Source organism: Mobula birostris, chromosome 21 (assembly GCF_030028105.1).
Source record: "Mobula birostris isolate sMobBir1 chromosome 21, sMobBir1.hap1, whole genome shotgun sequence".
Classification (NCBI taxonomy): Eukaryota; Metazoa; Chordata; class Chondrichthyes; order Myliobatiformes; family Myliobatidae; genus Mobula; species Mobula birostris.
The window spans coordinates 3,096,460-3,120,419 of record NC_092390.1 but is presented as its reverse complement, the minus strand read 5'-3'; the positions used below and the strand labels follow the sequence as shown (position 1 = coordinate 3,120,419).

The following is a 23,960-nucleotide window of genomic DNA, read 5'->3' as shown; positions in this document are numbered from 1 at the left end:
CATGCACTCATCACTCTGTGTAAAAAAAAAAACAACAACAACAACAACTTACCCCTGACATCTCCTCTGTACCTACTTCCAAGAACCTTAAAACTATACCCTCTCGTGCTAACCATTTCAGCCCTGGGAAAAACCTCTGACTATCAGGGATGTGCCTAAGACTTTTGTACAGTCATGTTCTTCAGCTGTGGTCTAAAATTGTTTAACTGTAGTATACTTTTGAAGTTTCCTATTAGTTTTTCTTGTATTTTTATATAGATCAGAATCAAGTTTATCATTTATTGGCATAAGTCATGAAATTTGTTATTTTGTGGCAACAATACATTACAGGCATAACAAATTAAGTTGCAATAAAAATAGTGTGAAAGAGGAAAAGCAAAGTAGTGTCCATGGGTTCATGTACTGTTCAGAAATCTGATGACCGAAGGTAAGCTTTCTTAAAATGTTGAGTGTATGTTTTCAAGCTCCTGTGCTTCCAACCTGATAGTAGCAATGAGAAGGCATGTCCCAGAATGTGAGAGTCCTTACTGATGGATGCCACTTTGTTGAGACACCTTCAGAAATAGATTAACAGCCTGTGTAGAAACATCCAAATGTTGGTTTACAACTTCATTCCCTATTCCTGTATCACTTGAATCCTCTAATATCTGAATAAAGTTAATATTCCTGTGTCTAGTGTCTGGGGTACGGAAGAAATTTCTCGTCATTTCAGTATTAATTTCTATGCTCCCTTTGAGACTGTGACCCCTACTACTTGACTCGCGTAGATCGGGTGGTGTCGCAACAACAACCATACACACAATATCAGTAAGACCAAGGAATTGATTGTGGACTTAAGAAAGGGGATATCTAGAGAACTCAGTTCTCATTGAGGGGTCAACAGTGGGAAGGATGAGCAGTTTCTGGTTCCTGGTCTCAGAGAATCTATGCACATTGATGGAATCACAAAGAAGACACCAGCGGCTCTACAGCATTAGGAGTGTTAGAGATTTGGTATGTCATGAACGACACTTACAAATTTTTATAGATGTATGGCAAAGAGCATTCTGATTGGAACCACCAATACACAGGAATGCAAGTGGTTGCAGAGGGTAGTAGACTTTGTCAGCTTCATCAGTCACAACTGTCCCCACAATAGAGGACATCTTCAAGAAGCATAAACATGAGGAAGGCTGCAGATGCTGAAAATCCAAAGCAACGCACAAAAATGCTGGAGGAACTCAACAAGTTAGGCAGCATCTTTGGAAATGAATAGTCAGTCAACGTTTCGAGCCAAGATCCTCCTTCAGGACTGGTAGAAGTTGTGGAGGATAATGTGTTGAATGCAGAGGCTGATGTGGTGATAGGTAAGGACAAGGGGTACTCTGTTACTAGCTGGTGGGAAGATGGATTAACCATGAATGTACAGGAAATTAAGGAGATGTGGGTGAGGGCAGCATAAATTGTTGAGGGATGGAAACCCTCTTCTTTAAAGGAGGACGTCATCTCTGATGTCCTGGAATGGAAAGCAGCTTCCAGATGTGGGGGCAGGTGAAGAAACTGAGAAAAGGGAATAGCTTTTTTTTATAGGAAATAGAATGGGGAGAGATGTAGTCAAGATAACAGTGGAAATCAGTAGGTTTATAAAAGATGTTGGTTGACAGATTGTCTCCAGAGATGGGGATCTTCAGGAAGCAGTGCTTCAAGAAGGCCACATCCATCATGAAAGACCCTTACCATCTGGACATCCCTCTTCATTCCTACCATCAGGGAGGAAGCACAGGTGGATGAAGATGCACACTCTTTTTAGGAAAAGGTTTTTTCCCCTCTCCAGATTATTTTTTAATTTATAGATTTTGTATGGTTGCACTGTGATAATAACTATGATTCTTGCACTAGGGCAATGTTGAAACTCAAGCAACTACAACGAGCTGTCGGTTATGTGAAGTTCATAGAAACATAGAAAGTAGGTGCAGGAGTAAGCCATTCGGCCCTTCGAGCCTGCACCGCCATTTATTATGATCATGGCTGATCATCCAACTCAGAACCCTGCACCAACCTTCCCTCCATACCCCCTGATCCCCGTAGCCACAAGGGCCATATCTAACTCCCTCTTAAATATAGCCAATGTACTGGCCTCAACTGTTTCCTGTGGCAGAGAATTCCACAGATTCACCACTCTCTGTGTGAAGAAGTTTTTCCTAATCTCGGTCCTAAAAGGCTTCCCCTTTATCCTCAAACTGTGACCCCTCGTTCTGGACTTCCCCAACATCGGGAACAATCTTCCTGCATCTAGCCTGTCCAATCCCTTTAGGATTTTATACATTTCAATCAGATCCCCCCCTCAATCTTCTAAATTCCAACGAGTACAAGCCCAGTTCATCTAGTCTTTCTTCATATGGAAGTCCTGCCATCCCAGGAATCAATCTGGTGAACCTTCTTTGTACTCCCTCTATGGCAAGGATGTCTTTCCTCAGATTAGGGGACCAAAACTGCACACAGTACTCCAGGTGTGGTCTCACCAAGGCCTTGTACAACTGCAGTAGTACCTCCCTGCTCCTGTACTCGAATCCTCTCGCTATAAATGCCAGCATACCATTCGCCTTTTTCACCGCCTGCTGTACCTGCATGCCCACTTTCAATGACTGGTGTATAATGACACCCAGGTCTCGTTGCACCTCCCCTTTTCCTAATCGGCCACCATTCAGATAATAATCCGTTTTTCCTATTTTTGCCACCAAGGTGGATAACTTCACATTTATCCACATTAAATTGCATCTGCCATGAATTTACCCACTTACCCAACCTATCCAGGTCACTCTGCATCCTCTTTGCTTCCTCCTCACAGCTAACACTGCCACCCAGCTTCGTGTCATCTGCAAACTTGGAGATGCTGCATTTAATTCCCTCATCCAAGTCATTAATATATATTGTAAACAACTGGGGTCCCAGCACTGAGCCTTGCGGTACCCCACTAGTCACTGCCTGCCATTCTGAAAAGGTCCCTTTTATTCCCACTCTTTGCTTCCTGTCTGCTAACCAATTCTCTATCCACATCAATACCTTACCCCCAATACCGTGTGCTTTAAGTTTGCACACTAATCTCCTGTGTGGGACCTTGTCAAAAGCCTTTTGAAAATCCAAATATACCACATCCACTGGTTCTCCCCTATCCACTCTACTAGTTACATCCTCAAAAAATTCTATGAGATTCGTCAGACATGATTTTCCTTTCACAAATCCATGCTGACTTTGTCCGATGATTTCACCGCTTTCCAAATGTGCTGTTATCACATCTTTGATAACTGACTCCAGCAGTTTCCCCACCACCAACGTTAGGCTAACCGGTCTATAATTCCACGGTTTCTCTCTCCCTCCTTTTTTAAAAAGTGGGGTTACATTAGCCACCCTCCAATCCATCATTCATTATATCATCTAGTACTTGAAACAAATTGTCTAGCTCCTGTTTGCCAAGGACAGGTAAACTGAGTTGTGCTGATTATACACAGTGGCCAATTTATTAGGTACAGTTGTACACCTTAATGTAAATATACAATTAGCCAATCATTTGGCAGCAACTCAATGCATAAAAGCATGCAGACATGGCCAAGATGTTCAGTTGTTGTTTAGACCAAACATCAAAATAGGGAAGAAATGTGATAATAAGTGGCTTTGACTGTGGAATGATTGGTGCCAGACAGTGTGATTTGAGTCTCTCAGAAACAGCTGATCTCCTGGGATTTTCGCTTACAGCAGTCTAAGAGTGACAGTGACGTAGGTGAAAACAAACATTAATGAGAGAGGTCAGAGGAGACTGGTTCAAGCTGACAGGAAGGCAACAGTAACTCAAATAACCACCTGTTACAACAGTAGTGTGCAGAAGAGGTTCTCTGAATGCACAACACTTCAAACCTTGAAGTTGTTCTGCGGCAACAGATACCACAGAGGCCACATTTTTAGGTACAGGAGGTACATAATGAAGTGCCCACTGATTGTATGTTCTGGAAGAAAGAAAACATGAGTTAAATCCATGTGACTCAAACATTGCCTATGGGAAGTGGAGGACTGGTATACTAGTCTTTGAGAAAATTTAGAGCAAACTCTAGGATGGGGAGATCAGCAGCCAGACAAAACTAGAAAATATCCAACTGGTGTTGAAGGGATAGAATCTGGACTCTTTGGCCATTCCTGTGAATGTGCTGGGGACCAGCAGCAACTACATCATGTTTGACAAAGTGTAGCTGCAGCCTCTTGAAGCCAAGGTGATTCATTGGGCTGAGGATGCCAGTGCTGAGGACTGGTTAGTGCCAGATTCTCAACAGAGGTCGAGGGTTCAAGCCCAAGTACTTAGTTTCTTGAAATGTTTGACAAATATAAAAGCATAAATGTGGATCAGTAAATTGCAAACAGTGTAGCATGAGATCTAATTTCATGTAAAACTGGTAGAAATCAAAATTCTTTGCTTTCTCTCTATCTTGCTTATGTTGCATGCCTTCTCTCCCCTCCACCCTCTCACTTGTAATTGGGAAGAAGGTTAGTTCACAGCCAAATAATTTGGAACTGAAACAAAATAAAATTACAAACAGGAGAAAATCTAGAGATGCTGGAAATTCCAAAGCAACACACAAAATGCTGGAGGAACTCGGCAGGCCTGGCAGCATCTGTGGAAAAACGTAAACAATGTTTTGGGCCGAGAAGCCTTCATCAGGACTGGAAAGAGTTTCTCATCTTTTTTCCCCAGTCCTGTTGAAGAGTCTCAGCCTGAAACATCAACTGTTTACTCTTTTCCTTTTAAAGTAAAATGCTGTGGCCAAAGATTTCCCCTGGTGAATGGTTGGGAATTGCAGTTGGCCCTGTTTCTTCATGGCTTTGTACAAGCAGTATGTTCTCTAATTCAATTGTAGTTATAAATAAAAGAAAACAAATGTTAATTGTTACCATGCTACTTGCTGTCATTTCCACATTTCTTCGGATTGAATCTGGTTATTTTGAAGTACTTTCCAAACCAGACATTCAAGTTTAAATTGAGGCACTAAGTTTTATCCAAATCAAAGCGTTCAGTTCTTTAAACAAAGTATTTTAAGTAACGTTATAGGCAAATCCATACAGGAATTTTGAATGGGTGAATAGTTGTTCATCCCACACCTTAAGATCTGAATATACAGCACTTCAACTATCGTAAATCAAAACATTGCACAACATTGAATTCTTTGTTTAATAAAGCTGCCTTAGAACAATGTAGTTATTGAAGAGACATTTGATTTCAGTTTTATCACTGAATGTTAATGGTAAACTGTATCTTCACACATCCTGTTTACAGTTTGAGTGCCATTGCGGGTGGTCTAACCACGTGTTAGTTGAAAATAAGACTCAGTTTTGTGCCCTGTATAATCTTAAAGATCTGCTTTTGTCCAAAGAAAGCTTAGTCACATGTTTAGTTTAAATGTTCAAAAATTCCACTTTAACCTCTCGCCTTTGAATTTTATTCTGTGTATAACATCCTACCACGGAACCAAAGAGGAATTCTTTTCATTTTGCAATATGCTATCAGGAAGAAATAACTACTTTATACCACACAAAATAACTTTGGCAATAAAATTAGAGGTTGTCAAAAAATGACGAGAAAACATTAGTTACTAAAATAAAAGTCATTTGGAACAGTGCTTAACTGGGAGTTCCACAATATTTAAGTGCAAGAGGAACAGGAGTAGGTCACGTGGTCATTGAAGTTTCTTCTGCTATTAATATGGCTGATCTTCTACCTTAGTGCCATTTTCCTACAGTCATTCCTTTCGGTGAAGTCAACTGACAGCCTCCACAACCATCTGGGGTAGAAAATTCAAGAGACTTATTACCCATGTCACCAAAACAAAACAAAAGATATTAAAAATACTCATTGGTACTTTGGACATGTGGTCGATGTTTAGAGATCTCTTGCAGGATGTTAGGGATAAATTTGTCCCGGTGAGGAAGATAAAGAATGGTAGGGTGAAGGAACCATGGGTGACAAGTGGGGTGGAAAATCTAGTCAGGTGGAAGAAGGCAGCATACATGAGGTTGCAAGGATCAGATGGGTCTATTGAGGAATATAGGGAAGCAAGAAAGGAGCTTAAGAAGGGGCTGAGAAGAGCAAGAAGGGGGGATGAATGCCTCGGCGAGTAGGGTAAAGGAAAACCCCAAGGCATTCTTCAGTTATGTGAAGAAAAAAAGGATGATAGGACCGATTAGAGATAAAGGTGGGAAGATGTGCCTGGAGGCTGTGGAAGTGAGCGAGGTCCTCAATGAATATTTCTCTTCAGTATTCACCAATGAGAGGGAACTTGATGATGGTGAGGACAATATGCGTGAGGTTGATGTTTTGGAGCATGTTGATAGTAAGAGAGAGGAGGTGTTGGAGTTGTTAAAATACATTAGGACGGATAAGTCCCCGGGGCCTGACGGAATATTCCCCAGGCTGCTCCACGAGGCGAGGGAAGAGATTGCAGAGCCTCTGGCTAGGATCTTTATGTCCTCGTTGTCCACGGGAATGGTACCGGAGAATTGGAGGGAGGCGAATGTTGTCCCCTTGTTCAAAAAAGGTAGTAGGGATAGTCCGGATAATTATAGACCAGTGAGCCTTACGTCTGTGGTGGGAAAGCTGTTGCAAAAGATTCTTAGAGATAGGATCTGTGGGCATTTAGAGAATCATGGTCTGATCAGGGACAGTCAGCATGGCTTTGTGAAGGGCAGATCGTGTCTAACAAGCCTGATAGAGTTCTTTGAGGAGGTGACCAGGCATATAGATGAGGGTAGTGCAGTGGATGTGATCTACATGGATTTTAGTAAGGCATTTGACAAGATCCACACGGTAGACTTATTCAGAAAGTCAGAAGGCATGAGGTCCGGGGAAGTTTGGCCAGGTGGATTCAGAATTGGCTTGCCTGCAGAAGGCAGAGGGTGGTGACAGAGGGAGTACATTCAGATTGGATGGTTGTGACTAGTGGTGTCCCACAGGGATCTGTTCTGGGACCTCTACTTTTCGTGATTTTTATTAATGACCTGGATGTGGGGGTAGAAGGGTGGGTTGGCAAGTTTGCAGATGACACAAAGGTTGGTGGTGTTGTAGATAGTGTTGGGATTGTCGAAGATTGCAGAGAGACATTGATAGGATGCAGAAGTGGGCTGAGAAGTGGCAGATGAAGTTCAACCCGGAGAAGTGTGAGGTGGTACACTTTGGAAGGACAAACTCCAAGGCAGAGTACAAAGTAAATGGCAGGATATTTGGTAGTGTGGAAGAGCAGAGGGATCTGGGGGTACATGTCCGCAGATCCCTGAAAGTTGTCTCACAGGTAGATAGGGTAGTTAAGAAAGCTTATGGGGTGTTAACTTTCATAAATTGAGGGACAGAGTTTAAGAGTCGAGAGGGATAGAGTTTAAGAGATGCAGCTGTATAAAACTCTGGTTAGGCCAAACTTGGAGTACTGTGTCCAGTTCTGGTCACCTCACTATCGGAAAGATGTGGAAGCATTGGAAAGGGTACAGAGGAGATTTACCAGGATGCTGCCTGGTTTAGAGAGTATGGATTATGATCAGAGATTAAGGGAGCTAGGGCTTTATTCATTGGTGAGAAGGAGGATGAGAGGAGACATGATACAGGTGTACAAGATATTAAGAGGAATAGATAGAATGGATAGCCAGCGCCTCTTCCCCAGGGCACCACTGCTCAATACAAGAGGACATGGTTTTAAGGTAAGGGGTGGGAAGTTCAAGGGGGATATTAGAGGAAGATTTTTTACTCAGAGAGTTTGGTGCGTGGAATACACTGCCTGAGTCAGTGGTGGAGGCAGATACACTAGTGAAGTTTAAAAGTCTACTAGACAGGTATATGGATGAATTTAAGGTGGGGGGTTATATGGGAGGCAGGGTTTGAGGGTCGGCACAATATTGTGGGCCGAAGGGCCTGTAATGTGCTGTACTATTCTATGTCAGGTACACGAGGAAAGAGAAATGTGTTTCAGCTCAAATACTATTTGGAAAATAAAACAAGTTGCAGAGATAGTAAGTGAGAAATAGGACAAAGGGCTTTGGGAATGCATTACAGTGACCATTCATTTTATGGGAGTAGTTAGAGAGAAAATGAACAAGCTATGGGGTAGCAACACACAGGAAATAGTGGAGAAACTCAGCAAGCCAGGCAGCATCTATGGTAAAGAGTAAATTGTTGACATTTTGGGCTGTGACCCTTCATCAGTTACATGTGTGCTGCTTTGGATTTCCAACATCTGCAGATTTTTTCGTGTTTGTGAAGCTGAGATAGGAGCAGGTAAGAATAAGAATTATTTTATTGATCCCAAATGGGAAAATATTTCATTACAGCATCAACATTTAAAAATACAGCAATAAAATAATATGAACTAATAAAGTACAGATTAATATACACAATAATTTACCAGTGTACAAACGTAGAATGTGTACATTGCTTGACTGAGAATACACACAAAGCAATGTGGAAAAAGTAGCAGGCTGTAGGACAAGCTCATTAGATCAATTATGGTAATGGGAAAATGGGTCAGGCAGTACCTGTGGAACATTAATTCTCCATCACACCCCTTGTGACTTTGTTATTGGCATCTGTAGCAGGGTATGGTGGTATTTTTTTCCTGGATTTACAAATTGGTGCCTATTAACTTCACCTCCTCCTGTAAAGATTAAGCTTCATACCATAATGCATGCTATCACTACCAAATTATACTTCAGTACAAAGGTTCAAAGGTACAATTTAATGTCAGAGAAATGTATACAAGATTCATCCTGAAATGCTTTTTCTTCACAACCATCCATGAAAACAGGAGTGTCCCAAAGAATGAATGACAGTTAAATGTTAGAACCCCAAAGTCCCCCCCCCAGCTCCCCTCCCTCTTGCGCATAAGCAGCAGTGAGCAACAATCCCCCTCCCCCCCACCGGCAAAAATAAAATGCACCCGCTACCAGCACTCACGTGTGAGCAAAGCAAAAGCAAAGACACAGACTTGCAGTTACCCCAAAGACTACATTATTCACCCGATAGTCCGACATGCTGCAGGCTCGCTCTCTCCTAAGAAAGGAGAAAGAGGTGACTCCATTTTCCAACAAGCGGGGAAAGATAACAAACAATTCACTGGTTTACGATGTTAAAAGTCTGTTACGTCGCTTTTTTCAAGCTCTGTGCCTGAAAATCGCAAGGATCCCAGGTCCCCAGGCACACAGCAAAAGTTCCGACTCCCCCAACGACACACGGGTCTTCTGTGGCGACACTGACCCTTGATCCGCTCATCTCCAGTTACTCAAGATCCCAGGCTTCTGAATCCGTGCTGAAATCTTAGGTCGAGACTTTGGCATGCTGAATAGTGGCCAATTGTGGAACCCCGAGAGCGGGTCCCATTCCCACAAAGAACCGTAGTTAGCGTGTAACTCCAAAATGGTCCAATTTTGCCTTTGCCTCATTTGTTGAACCTACATCCATGCCTTATTACATCTAATCATGACTAGCTGATTTCTTTCCGAACATAGACATCTACAGCATATTACAGGCCCTTTTGCCCACAGTGTTGTGCCAACCATGTAACCTACTCTAGAAACTGCCTGGAATTTCCCTACAGCATAGCCCTCTATTTTTCTAAGCTCTATGTACCCAAATAAGAGTCTCTTAAAAGACCCCTTTGTATCTGCCACCACCACCATCGCCAGCAGTGCATTCCACGCACCCACTACTCTGTGTAGATAAACTTATCCCTGATATCACCTCTGTACCTACTTCCAAGCACCTTAAAACTATACCCCCTTATGTTAGCCATTTCAAGCTAACTCATTTTGTTGTCATCCAGAACCTTGCTACTAGTATTCTAAATTGTACTAAATCCTGTTTGTGTGTAATCCCTATGACAGTTAACTCCTGAATAATGTTCTCCACCTTGATTGTAAATCCTTCCATGGTGTTGGCTCTACTTATTCCTGTATTTTTGTACAACTTTCTAAATCTTCATGTTAACTACACTTCTCCATGCTAGCCTCTTTTTTACCCCTCCCCCCCTCCCCCCTCCCCCTCCCCCCTCCCCCCCTCCCCCCTCCCCCTCCCCCTCCCCCCTCCCCCCCTCCCCCTCCCCCCTCCCCCCCCTCTCCCCCCCCTCTCCCCCCCTCTCCCCCCCCTCTCCCCCCCTCCCCCCCCTCTCCCCCCCCTCTCCCCCCCCTCTCCCCCCCCTCTCCCCCCCCTCTCCCCCCCCTCTCCCCCCCCCTCTCCCCCCCCTCTCCCCCCCCTCTCCCCCCCCTCTCCCCCCCCTCCCCCTGATTTTAATCTACAAATTGAGAGGGAGAAGGGAAAATCGGAAGTGTCAGTATTACAGTTGAACAAAGGGAACTATGGAGCTATAAGGGAGGAGCTGGCCAAAGTTCAATGGAGCAATACCCTAGCAGGGATGAAAGTGAAACAACAATGGCAGGTATTTCTGGGAATAATGCAGAAGGTGCAGGATCAGTTCATTCCAAAGCGGCAGAAAGATCCTAAGGGGAGTATGGGGAGACCGTGGCTGACAAGGGAAGTAAAGGACATTATAAAAATAAAAGAGAAGAAGTATAACATAGCAAAGATGAGTGGGAAGCCGGAGGATTGGGAAACTTTTAAAGAGCAACAGAAGATAACTAAAAAGGCAATATATGGAGAAAAAATGAGGTATGAAGGTAAACTAGCCAAGAATATAAAGGAGGATAGTAAAAGCTTCTTTAGGTATGTGGAAAGGAAAAAAATAGTTAAGACCAAAATTGGGCCCTTGAAGACAAAAACGGGTGAATTTATTATGGGGAACAAGGAAATGGCAGACAAGTTGAACATGTACTTTGGATCTGTCTTCTCTAGGGAAGACACAAACAATCTCCCAGATATAATAGTGGCCAAAGGACCTAGGATAATGGATGAACTGAAGGAAATTTATATTAGGCAAGAAATGGTCTTTGATAGACTGTTGGGTCTGAAGGCTGGTAAGTCCCCGGGACCTGATGGTCTGCATCCCAGGGTACTTAAGGAGGTGGCTTTAGAAATTGTGGACGCATTGGTAATCATTTTCCAATGTTCTATAGATTTAGGATCAGTTCCTGTGGATTGGAGGGTGGCTAATGTTGTCCCACTTTTCAAGAAAGGAGGGAGAGAGAAAACAGGGAATTATAGACTTGTTAGCCTGATGTCGGTGGTGGGAAAGATGCTGGAGTCAGTTATAAAAGATGAAATTATGACACATTTGGATAGCAGTAACAGGATTGGTCCGAGTCAGCATGGATTTACGAAGGGGAAATCGTGCTTGACTAATCTTCTGGAATTTTTTGAAGATGTAACTATGAAAATGGACAAGGGAGAGCCAGTGGATGTAGTGTACCTGGACTTTCAGAAAGCCTTTGATAAAGTCCCATATTGGAGATTAGTGGGCAAAATTAGGGCACATGGTATTGGGGGCAGAGTACTGACATGGATTGAAAATTGGCTGGCTGACAGGAGACAAAGAGTAGCAATTAACGGGTCCCTTTTGGAACGGCAGGTGGTGACCAGTGGGGTACCACAGGGTTCAGTGCTGGAACCACAGCTGCTTACAATATACATTAATAATTTAGACGGAGGGATTAAAAGTAACATTAGCAAATTTGCAGATGACACAAAGTTGGGTGGTAGTGTGAAATGTGAGGAGGATGTAATGAGAATGCAGGGTGACTTGGACAGGCTGGGTGAGTGGGCGGATGCATAGCAGATGCAGTTTAATGTGGATAAATGTGAGATTATCCACTTTGGTGGTAAGAACAGGAAGGCAGATTATTATCTAAATGGAGTCAAGTTAGGAAAAGGGGAAGTACAACGAGATCTAGGCATTCTTGTACATCAGTCACCGAAAGCAAGCATGTAGGTACAGCAGGTAGTGAAGAAAGCTAATGGCATGCTGGCCTTCATAACAAGTGGAAGTGAGTATAGGAGCAAAGAGGTCCTTCTGCAGCTGTACAGGGCCCTGGTGAGACCACACCTGGAGTATTGTGTGCAGTTTTGGCCTCCAAATTTGAGGAAGGACATTCTTGCTATTGAGGGAGTGCAGCGTAGGTTCACAAGGTTAATTCCCGGGGTGGCGGGACTGTCACATGTTGAAAGATTGGAGCGACTGGGCTTGTATACACTGGAATTTAGAAGGATGAGAGGGGATCTGATTGAAACATATAAGATTACTAAGGGATTGGACATGCTGGAGGCAGGAAGCATGTTCCCGCTGATGGCTGAGTCCAGAACCAGAGGCCACAGTTTAAGAATAAGGGGTAGGCCACTTAGAACGGAGTTGAGGAAAAACTTTTTCACACAGAGAGTGGTGGATATGTGGAATGCTGTGCCCCAGAAGGCAGTGGTGGCCAAGTCTCTGGATGCTTTCAAGAAAGAGGTGTATAGAGCTCTTAAAGATAGTGGAATCAAAGTTTATAGGGATAAGGCAGGAACTGGATACTGATTGTGGATGATCAGCCATGATCACAGTGAATGGCAGTGCTGGCTCGATGGACCGAATGGCCTACTCCTGCACCTATTGTCTCTGGTCTCTCCCCCCCCCCCCCCCCCCCCACCCCCACATCTAGGTTTAGTTGTACCATTGGGTGTACTTTTGGCTCCCAAGTTACTCATCTTAACTATTTCATTTGGGTTTTTCAAAATCTCTTTTTGTCCAAGCTTGTGGTGATACTGAGATGTTTTAATAATTGTTTGAACTTGTCCAGAAAGATATCAAACGATTAATATCCACTAACCTATACTTCAGTTTTGAGAGCCAATTTTGAGACAAAGCAGCAAACAAGGAATGGAAGGGTTTGCAGGAGATTATTTGCAGAATATTACGAATGCAAACCATCTTGCAAAAATGTATTTTGAAGTTTTTTTGTATAGTTTGGCCTCCAGTCCTTGTTGATTTCAATCTTACTCGGCACATTAATTGGTGAGAAATGGAGTCCATCATGGTCTTGTGTCCAGTCTCCAGGCTTCTTGGTTCCATGCTGAATACTCCACTACAAATCTCACCAAACTCTCTTAAGAGACTCAATCAGCCCAAAAACGCACAATCAAAATGTAAATCATATTTTCCAATCACGTGCCTAGTAGTAGAATCATATTTGAAAGAAGTTGTTTTATGAACTGTCCGAAGGATATTGCCATTGGTCGCATTGTTTGCTGATGTCATCTTCGCTTCCTTAACTACACCTTAAAATAGGATGACCAAAACTCTACACCGTATTCTAAGTCTGTCCTCAGAAATGACTTGTGCAACTGTAACATTGTCTGAACTTTTGTACTCAGGCCCTGATTTGTGAAGGCCGGTATACTAAACACCCTTTTCATGGCCATGTCTCCCTGTGATGCCACTTTCAACAAACTATGAACTTATACTCTTATGTCTCTCTGTTTCAGTACATTCCCCAAGTGCCCCTGCCACTCATAGTTCAAGTTCTTCTTTGAACTGATTTTCCAAAATCTATCATCTCACACTTAACTGTATTGAACTCCATTTGCCACCCTTCAGCCCACTTCCCAAACTGAGCAAAATCTCCCTGTAGACTGTGATAACCTCCTTCACTATCTGCAACTGCTTACTACATATCGTTTAGGGTTAGTGGTTAGCACAACACTTTATAATACATGTCGACCTTCACTAATCCGGCACCATTGGGACCTGAGGAGTGCCAATTTAGTGAAAATGCTGAATTACAGAAGGATCACATAAGGCATAACGAGTGCCGGATTATTAAAGGAACCGGATTACGGGTAGTCAGATTAGTGAAGGTCGACCTGTACTGGTGAACTTGGTTCAATTCCCACTGCTACCTGTAAGGACTTTGTATGTTCCTCCTGTGACTGTGTGGGTGTTCAGATTGTCTCCCACAGTCCAAAGATGGTAGGACTGTGGTTGGTAGGTTAATTGGTCATTGTAAATTGTCCCTTGATTAGGCTGGGATTATATCAGGACATTGCTGGGCTTTTTCTGCGCTGCATCTCAATAAATACATAAGCCAGGCCTGCTGATCGAGCCTTGTGCATTCACATCCGAATTATTTATATAAGTGAGAAATAACAAAGATCCCAATGCCATACCATTTATCATCAGTCTCCACCCTCTACTTCCAATCTCCTAGCCAATTTTGAATCCACCTAACTAACTACTTGGATTCCATGGTTGTTAACCTTCCAGACCAGTCTTAGTAGCCAGCATCTACTGAGACAGCCTCATTTACCCTTTTGGTTACCACTTCAAAGAGCACAGAGTGATTTGATTTTCCCATACACTTAACCATCCTGACTCCTAACGAAACTCTTATCTAAATGTTAATAAATCCTGTCCCTCAGGTTCCATGCTGTAATTTTCCCACCGCTGATGGCAGACTAACCAGCCTGTAGTTTCCTGGGTTGTCCTTGCTACCCTTAAATAATGGAATGTTAGCCACCTTTCCAGTTTTAGGGATCTATAAAGCCTCGTGAGATTTTCCTTAACCTCACCTGCCAGAGCCATCTCTTGTGCTCTCTCTACCCTGCTGATTTCTATCTTAAAAAAGATAGGTATGTTTCTAAATGTGCATATTCTTAATGCGTTTATAGTCATGGGGGTACTTACTTCCCCCCCCCCCAGCCCCCAAAGTGTGTGCTTCCTCCTTTTTCTTTCAATATTTCTCATCAGCCAAGGTTGTCTGAACTTACCAAGTTTACCCTTCACGCTAACAATGATGTGCTTCCTCTGTATTCTTGATAGCTCGCTCTGAAGTCGCCCATATGCCCTTCATGTCTTTCCCATCAAATCATTTTCCTGTCTTAAAACTAGTAGAATTATGATCACTAGAGCCAGGGCACTCCCTGACTGCTACCTCATTTACCTACCTTGCTTCAACCAGCATGAGTAGGTCACTCTAATTAAATGAAAGTTTTCTATTAATATAACCCTGTTATTCTTACAACTGACCAATTTTTTTTGTACTCTGCTGCTCAAATTTCTGCTGACTTTTGGGAATCTATAATATAGCTCCACTAGAATGACACTCCCTTCTTGCTTCTAAATTCTACGCACATCCCCACACTGGTGGATCCTGCAAGGATGTAATTTCTAAGCAAACTGATACAGTCTTCTACCAGTATCAATAAGTCCTCATTCCAGAAGTGAATTTGCTTGTTTCTTTCATTCATTAAATAATTTGTCAGCAGTTGATGCTCTACCCTAGTATTGTATAAATCACTTTGGCAGTCTTCTAGTAAAATGTTGCATACAGAAAATAGCTGATAAAATATGAGGCTGTGTTGATACCAAGACTATTGCTGGATTGGGTTTATCTGTCAATCCATTGGTAGTTTTAAATACTTGTATGAGTATTTTCAGAACGTGCTTTTGTTTTTTAGAGATTGGGCATGATACACCTTGCACAGGTTAATTGATATGTAAAGTGTTTGACTTTTGCTTGTAAAATGTTGATTATTCATGCTGGCCGTATGTAGTTTAGGATACGTAGCTTGCCTTGAGATTCCATATTTATGTTTTAATACAAACCCATTTGATTCTAGGCCTTTCGGGATGAGCTTGAGGTCCTTATTCACGAACAGATGAAAAAAGGTAATAATCCTGTGGGCCTGCTTGCCCTGCAACAAATAGCAGATTTCGTAATGGCAAGTTCTGTTGCAACTTTACCTTCAACACAACTTAGTAAGTGGCTGTAAAGACCTTTTCTACTTAAAATTAGAGAATGCAGAGTTGCTGCCTCAAATTCTGACAAGTTTTACATTTTCTTTAGGCCTAGGAATTGCCACACCGATCAATGATCTTCACGCCATTGAATCTGCTACCTTTGCAAAAGGAGAGAAGTTGATCCGCTGTAAAGTTGCGAGCCTGTATAGAATGGTAGATCTCTTTGGATGGGCGCATTTAACCAATAGCTACATAACAGTAAGTATCCATTTTGGGTTTAAGATATTTTTGGATCATAACATGCTACAGTCTGTTACTGAAGTGGTGGTAACAAGGTGTCCAGAATATGATAATAGGAATGGGCAAAGTCAAAAAGTTTACGATAAAGAAATTGTTCATTGAGTCTTTTAGATTGTTGTAGTATCCAGTGGAATTATTAAATATTAGTACACGTGTGATCGGAGCTCCATTTCTGGAGTGTTTCTGAAGTTAGTACTCATTACAATCTTGGTTCAAAATTACAGATTATCTCTATCAACTCGGAATTTAACCTGGACAAATGTGAAGTATTGTGCATTGGTAGGTAGGTCAAAATTAAAGAGACAATACACCATTAAAAGCAAGACAGTATTAAGGAGCAGAGGGATCTTGGGGTTCCAAGTTCAGAGCTCTGAAAGTGGCTACACAGATTGATAGAATGGTTAAGAAGGCCTATGACATGTTTGTCTTTATTAGTCGAGGTGTGAGTTCAAAGGTTAGAAAGTTATGTACAGCATTATGAAACTCTAGTTAAGCTGCATCTGGTGTATTGCATACAGTTCTGGCCAATCCATTATTGGAAGGATGTCAAAGCTTTGGAGAGGCTACAGAAGAGGTTTACCAGAATGCAACTAGATTAGACATGTGCTAATGTGAGAGGCTGAACAAGCTGTAGAGCGGTGGAGGCTGAGGTAAGATCTGGTGCAGCGGTTCCCAGCCTTTTTTATGCCATGGACCTATACCATGAAGCAAAGTTCTGTGGATCCCAGGCTGAAAACCCTTGTAATCGAGGTTTATAAGATTTTGACAGGCATAGATAAACAGTATCTTTTTCCCATTGTTGAAATATCTAATACCAGAGGCCATGTATTTAAGGTGAGGGAGGGCTGATTTCAAAGGAGATGTGAGGGATAGTTTTTTAAAAAAGAGTGGTGGATGTAGAGACAGGTACGTTAGGGCCTTTAAAGACGTTCAAATTGCCACATGAATGTGAGGAAAGTGGAAGGATATGGACTTTTAGGCAGATGAAATTAGTTTAGTTAGCTAGTTAATTAATAATTTAATTGGTTCAGCAGAACTTTGTGGGCTGAAGGACCTGTTCCTGTGCTGTACTGGTTTATGTACTAAATAATTGTGTGATTAATTTCTAAAATAATTATTGACAGATTTAAGGCTTAAATTACTTCTCACTTTTCAGGTCAGAGTAAACAAAGAACAGGAACATTTCCTCATTATTCCCAAGGGCCTTTCTTATTCTGAGGCCACAGCTTCAAATCTTGTAAGTTTGCATGCATTATTTGTTTATCTGTATCTATTTCCATGTTAAAATCTAAGAGCTACTATCTCTTTGAGATAAACGTGAGCCTTATCAGCCTTTGTGCAATAGATCTTGTAGGAACCTTTTGAAAGATGAAGAGTATCCAGGTATTCATGCCAGTGTGAACTCCTTACTTAAAAGGCCAGGTAATCCTGTTTTAGCAGACACTGCTGAATTTTGAGAGTGCAAATTAGATGTCACATTTGCAACATTGCAATAATCAGAAGTGCTTCAGTGGAAGTGAAGCATGGATACTGCCTGAACCTCTGAGTTCCTTAAGCATTTTGTATATTATGATTTTTTTTTTTTTTTTTGAAACTAATGGCACTTTTTTTCTGAAGAATCTGTAAAACTATAGAACTAATCAAAGGTGTACTGTCCTGGAAATAAAAAAAAGTTCTTTCATTTGTTTGTTCAATTGCTAATCAACTGAAACATTTTATAATTAAACAGTTTCAGTACATTTTTCCTCACACAGCAACTTGATAAAAACAATCGGTGTTTTCAGTGTGAACTAGGAAAAGAGGAAAATGCAGTACTTTTAGTTAAAATCCTTAACAAAAAAAATTGTTCTACTCACATGTAAAATCAATATTTCTATGTGTGGCACAATAAGACTGTTGTAAGGAATTCTATTTGAAGCTGCCTTTGTAATCTAGTCCGACATGTATTTACATCTGTTACTGAGGAGAGAGAGACAACAGAGCACTTGCAATGCAGTTGGAGAATTTACACCTGCTGCAGTTATTAAGTAATTCTTTATTAAGTTAATCAACCATATTTCAATGTAACTGGCACTATAGCATATCATACTGCAGATCTGGTTAATATTCCATAATATTGATGTAGTTCAACCTTCGAAGTAAATTTATTTTCAAAATACATGTGTCACAATATACATCTCTGCAATTAATTTTCTTGTGGACATTCACAGTAGATACAAAGAAACACCATAGAATCAGTGAAAAACCGCACACAAGACTGACAACATGCAAAAGACTACAAACTGTACAAATACAAAAAAAATAATGATAATAAGCAATGAGTATCAAGAAAATGAGATGACGAGTCCATAGGTGGTGGGAAAAGTTCAGTGTTGGAGTGAGTGAAGTTATCCCCCCACCGGTTCAGGAACCTGATGGTTGAGGGTATTAAGTGTTCCTGAACATAGTAATGTGGGTCCTGAAGCTCTTGTACCTCCTTCCCGGTGGTAAAAATGAGAACGGAGCATGGCCTGGACAGTGAGGTTCTTTGATGGATGCTGCTTTTGTGCAACACAGTTCCTTGTAGATGTGCTCAGTGGCTGTGAGTGCTTTACCAGTGATGGACTGGGCTGTATCCACTGCTTTTTTTAGGCTTTTCCATTTAAGGGCATTGATGTTTCCATCCCTTTGTAAGGGCTCCTTAATTTCACTAGGCAGAACTCACCCAGGCTGTTAAGGGTCAAGTTGCCATTTGTTTGCTGGAGAATAAAGTGTACGTTAGAAGTAACTGCGCTCATGTTGATTTTTGTCGATACACCTACACCTTCCTATTCCAATTTCATGCAGTGATACAACCTATCAGTATACTCTCCACTTCTATTGGATGACATGCAAACCTTCACAAACTTCTAAGTAAGAGGAGGCACTGCTGTGCTTTCTTTGTAATGGCACTTGCATGCTGGACTCAGAACAGATTCTCTGAAACAATGCTGAGGAATTTAAAGTTGCTCACATTCACCTCTGATCCCCTGAGGGCTGGCTCATGGAACTCCAGTTTCCTCCTGGAGTCAATAATCAGCTCCCTGAACCTGCTGACGTTGAGTGAGAGGTTGTTGTGGCACCATTCAGCCAGATTTTCAATCATCCTCCTACACATGTATATGCAGTTTTGTCACCACCTTTGATTTGGCTAATGACAGTGGTGTCACCAGCAAAATTAAATATGACTGTGAGGCTAAGCACAGCTTCAATGCTATAAGTGCAAAGCAAGTAGAGCACATAGCCTTGTGGTGCACCTGTACTGATGTAGGTTATGGGGGTTGCCAATCTAAATTGACTGGGATCTGCAAATGAAGTAATCGAGGATCCAATTGCACAAGGAGGTATTGAAGGGATTATAGTATTGGATGTAGAGCTGTAGTCAATGAAGAGCAAGCTGATGTATGCATCTTTACTGTCAAGGTGTTCCAGGGTTAAATGAAGAACCAATAAAAAGGCATTTGCTGACCTGTTGTGACAGTAGGCAAACTGGAGCAGATCCAAGTTGCACTTCAGGCAGGAGTTGATAAGTTTCATCAACTTCTCAAAATATTTCATCCTAGTGGATGTGAGTACTACTTGATCACTTGAAGCAGGTTACCATATTCTTTTTACTTGAAGCAGGTGTGTACCTTAAACTGCTGAAGTGAAAGGTTAAAGATGTCAGTGAGCATTCCAGCCAGTTGATCAGCACAGATCTTCAGTACTGAGCTGGGTACCCAGTGTGGCCAGACGCTTTCAATAGGTTCACCTTCCTAAAAGATGCTCCCATGTCAGCCTCAGAGTCTGAGGTCACTGGGTTGTCAGGCTGTGGGAGTCTGTGATAGTGCCTCCATGTTTTGTCAGTAAAACTGAGAATAAAAGGCATGGAGCTCCTCTAGTAGCAGATCCTTATTGCTTGGTTTTACTTTATAGGAGATAATAGCATTAAAGCCCAGCCACAGCTGTCGAGCATCATTCCGTGGTTTCACTTTGGTCCGGAATTGCCACTTTGTATGCAAGATGGCTTTCTGGAGGTTGTACCTGGAGCGTTTGTACCTGACTGCCACTGATCTGTCCTCGGCAGTTTGTGGATGTGAGTGAGTGAGTGTGGTTCATTTAGTTCTTCTGGTTGGGAAAGACTCTAAATTATTTTGTTGGGGCACATTTGTCCACGATTGACTTTATAAAGTCTCTGACAACCTTAGCATATTCGTTCAGATGCCCTGAGTCCTTGAATGTAGGCCAGTTCAGAGTAAATTTTAACAAGAATACATATATGTCACCACATGAAACCCTGAGCTTCTTTTTCCTGTGGGCATACTCAGCAAATCTATAGAATGCTAACTATAACCAATATCAATGAGAGGTCAAGTAGAGCATAGAAGATGACAAACTGTTCAAATGCGAATATAAATAAATGGCAATATATACAAAGAGCATGAAATAACAAGATCAAGAGTCCTTAAAATGAGATCATTGGTTGTGGGAACATCTCAAAAAAGGAATGTAGTTATTCTCTTTTGTTCAAGAATCTGATCGTTAAGGGGTAGTAATTGAACTTGAACCTGGAGGTGCAAGTCCTAGGCTTGCTTGTACCTTCTACCTGATGGCAGTGGTTAGAAAAGAGCATAGCCTGGGTGGTGAGGATCTTTGAAGATGGATGTTGCTTTCGTACAACAGTGTTTCATGTAGGTGTGCTCAGTGGTTGGGCAGGCTTTACCTCTGAAGTACTGGGCCAAATCCACTACTTTTTTTGTAGGATTTCCCTTTCAAAGACATTAGTGTCCCCATACCAGCCAGTCAATACACTTTTCACTTCACATCTATAGAAGTTTATCAAAGTTTATGATGTCGTGCTGAATCTCTGCAGACTCTTGATGAAGTAGAGGTGCTGTTGTGCTTTCTTTGAAATTAGGTATATAATGGGTCCAGACCAGGTGCTCTGAAATAATGACACCCAGGAATTTAAAGTTACTGACATTCTCCAGTGTGGGCACGTGGCCAAGTGGTTAAGGCGTTCGACTAGCGATCTGGAGGTCATGAGTTCGAGCCCCAGCTGAGGCAGCGTGTTGTGTCCTTGAGCAAGGCACTTAATCAGACAGTGCTCTGCGACGACACTGGTGCCAAGCTGTATGGGTCCTAATGCCCTTCCCTTGGACAACATCAGTGTCATGGAGAGGGGAGACTTGCAGTATGGGCAACTGCTGGTCTTCCATACAACCTTGCCCAGGCCTGCGCCCTGGAGAGTGAAGACTTTCCAGGCACAGATCCGTGGTCTCACAAGACTAACGGATGCCTTTTGACATTCTGCATGTCCGATCCTCCGATGAGGATTGGCTAATGGACCTCCTGGTTTCCCCCACCTGAAGTCAATAATCAGTTCCTTGGTCTTGCTGACATTGAGTGAGAGATTGTTAATATGACACCACACAGCCAAATTTTCTTTCTCCCTCCTGCATGCTGATTCATCACTAACTTTGATTCAGCCAACAGCCAGTTGGAATATGATGTTGGAGCTGTATTTGGCCACACAGTCATAGATCTAAAGGAGTAGAGCAGAGAGCTAAGCACACAGCCCTGTGGTACACCTGTGCTGATGGAGATCCGGGATCCAATTGCACAAAAAGGTATTGAGGCCCAGGTCTTGGATTTGTGTACTTCGTCCGGATTGGATGCTTTCCTTGGATTCACCCTCTTGAAGGCAGCCCGCATGTCATCTTCAGATACTGAGTCCAAAGGATCATCAGGAGATGTGGACGTGCGCAATGTTCCTCCATGTTCTGACAGTCAAAGTGAACACAGAAGGCATTGACCTCATCTGAAAGCGAAGGTCTGCTGTCCCCCATGTCACTTGATTTAACTTTTTAGAGGTTATACCATTCAAACCCTGCCACAGCTGTCGAGTATCCAGGATCTCCTCTTCACCCATGAGATGACTTTCTGGAGATCATACCTGCATCACTTGTAGCATCCTTGATCTCTAGACTTGAATGCCTCTGATCTGGCTCTCAGCTAATTTTGGATTTCATGGTTCATTCAGGACTTCTGACTTGGGGGAACCCTGAATGATTGCGCAGGGACACACTTCATCTGCAGCTCTTCTAATTAAGTCTGTTACAACCTTGGTGTAGCCATTCAGCTCCTCAGAAGAGTGCTTGAACACAGCCCACTCCACTGACTCAAAGCAATCCTGTAACCGTTCCTCTGCCTCCCGTGACCACCTCTTGGTTGTTTTAATCTCTGGAGCTTTGCTTTTTTGGCTCGGTCTGTATGCAGGTAGTAGGATGACAGTCAAATGGTCTGATTTGCTAAATTGTGGTCTCGACAAGGAGCAATGGGCATACCTTATTATAGCGTAGCAGTGGTCTATAGTGTGTTGGGACCTCTGGTGCTACAGGTTATAAGCTGGTGATAACAGGGCAGGGTTTTCTTCAAACAGGCCTGATTGAAATTTCGGATTATAAAACAGTTGAGATTTGCCTCATCTGCCTCTGATGCAGCAGCCTTGCCCTCAGATCATCAGTTTTGTTTTCCAGCAACTGCGTATTTGTCAACACAATGCTGGGTAAAGGAAGCCTCATCCCTTTGCGTTTCAGCATTGACTCCAAGCTGTACTGTACTCACTCCTCTGCCTCCTGCAACCACCTCTTTGTTTTCCTTGCTTTTGAAGCCTTGTTCTGTAGCCTTTGTCTGTATACAGGTAGGAAGACAACAGCCAGATCATCAGATTTCCCTGATGTCTAGGTGGCTTTGAGTCTGACATTTATTTTAACAGCTGCTTTAAAGCAAAATAGCCCCAAATCTTGTTTCTCTGTTTCAGTTTCATTGAACCTGAAAGAGTGTTTGTGTTAAGTTTGCAAGTTGCTCTAAATGTAATGTATGTAATGAATGCAATGTACGTGGTAGTATCACAATGGGAAATTGAGATAATCCTTCATAATTGTGAAACAAACACAAAAGAAAATAGAAGCTCATTATCAAAAGTGCATTATTTTGTCGTGAATAATAAAGATTTGAAATGATGGGGAAAAGGATTAGAATTTATTGAAAATCTTACATCCATCCCACAACATGGGGGAGTAAAAATCTTTGCGTTATGACTCTGTTGCGATGTACAGACATGTGAATTTAAAAGTCTAATGGCTTGTGGAAGGAAGCTGTACTGTAGGCTGTTGGTCCTGATTTTAATGATGCGGTAGCGTTTGCCAGACAAAAGCACCTGAAACAGTTTATGGTGGGGTGACTGGTGTCCTATATGATCTTCCACGCCTTCTTTCTGCACCTCCTACTATAAGTATCCTCAATGGAGGGAAGTTCACGTCCACAGATGCGTTGGGCTGTCCATACCACTCTTTGCAGTGCCCAGCCGATCAAGATTGTTGCAGTTCCCGTACCAGGCATGATACAGCCAGTTAGTCTGCTGTCAGTGGTGCCCCGTAGAAGGTCTTGAGGATTTGGTGGCCCATGCCAAACTTCTTCGGTCACTTGAGGTGGAAGAGATGTTGTTGTGCTTTTATTGTCACAACTCCAGTGTGTACAGTCCAGGTGAGATCATCAGTGATGCACACACTGAGGAACTTGACACCACTCACCCCCTCAAGTGCCGATCCATTGATGTTGATCTCTGTTCCTCCTGTATTCCACAATCAATTCTTTGGCTTTTTAGACATTGACAGAGAGTTTGTTATCCTGGCACCACTGTGTCAGGATGTCAACCTCTACTCTGTAGACTGTCTCATTACTGCTAGAAATAAGGCTGATCAAAGTCATGGCATCTGCGAATTTGATCAGCAGATTGGAGCTGTGTGTTACAGCACAGTCGTGGGTGTAAAGGGAGTAGAGAATGGGACTCAAAACACAACTGGTGGGCACCTGTGTTTGGGGGGCAGAGGTGAGGGAGCCCATCCTTATCACCTATCGGCGATCCGATAAGAAGTCTAGGATCCAGCTGCACATGGGGTGCAAGCTGAGGTGTCGGAGCTTCCTGTCAACTCTGGA

At 42.4% G+C, this 23,960-nt stretch overlaps 1 protein-coding gene across 7 annotated transcripts in view; it reads left to right on the top strand.

Annotated features, from left to right (window-relative positions):
* The window catches only part of add3a (adducin 3 (gamma) a), a 234,612-nt gene that overhangs the window by 132,157 nt on the left and 78,495 nt on the right, over positions 1–23,960 (top strand). For all 7 annotated transcript variants that reach the window (XM_072239851.1, XM_072239848.1, XM_072239850.1 and 4 more), the window contains 3 exons: positions 15,542–15,680; positions 15,769–15,920; positions 17,119–17,199. In XM_072239851.1, coding sequence (XP_072095952.1) covers positions 15,542–15,680; positions 15,769–15,920; positions 17,119–17,199 — 372 coding nt within the window. The remainder of the gene's footprint in view (positions 1–15,541; positions 15,681–15,768; positions 15,921–17,118; positions 17,200–23,960) is intronic.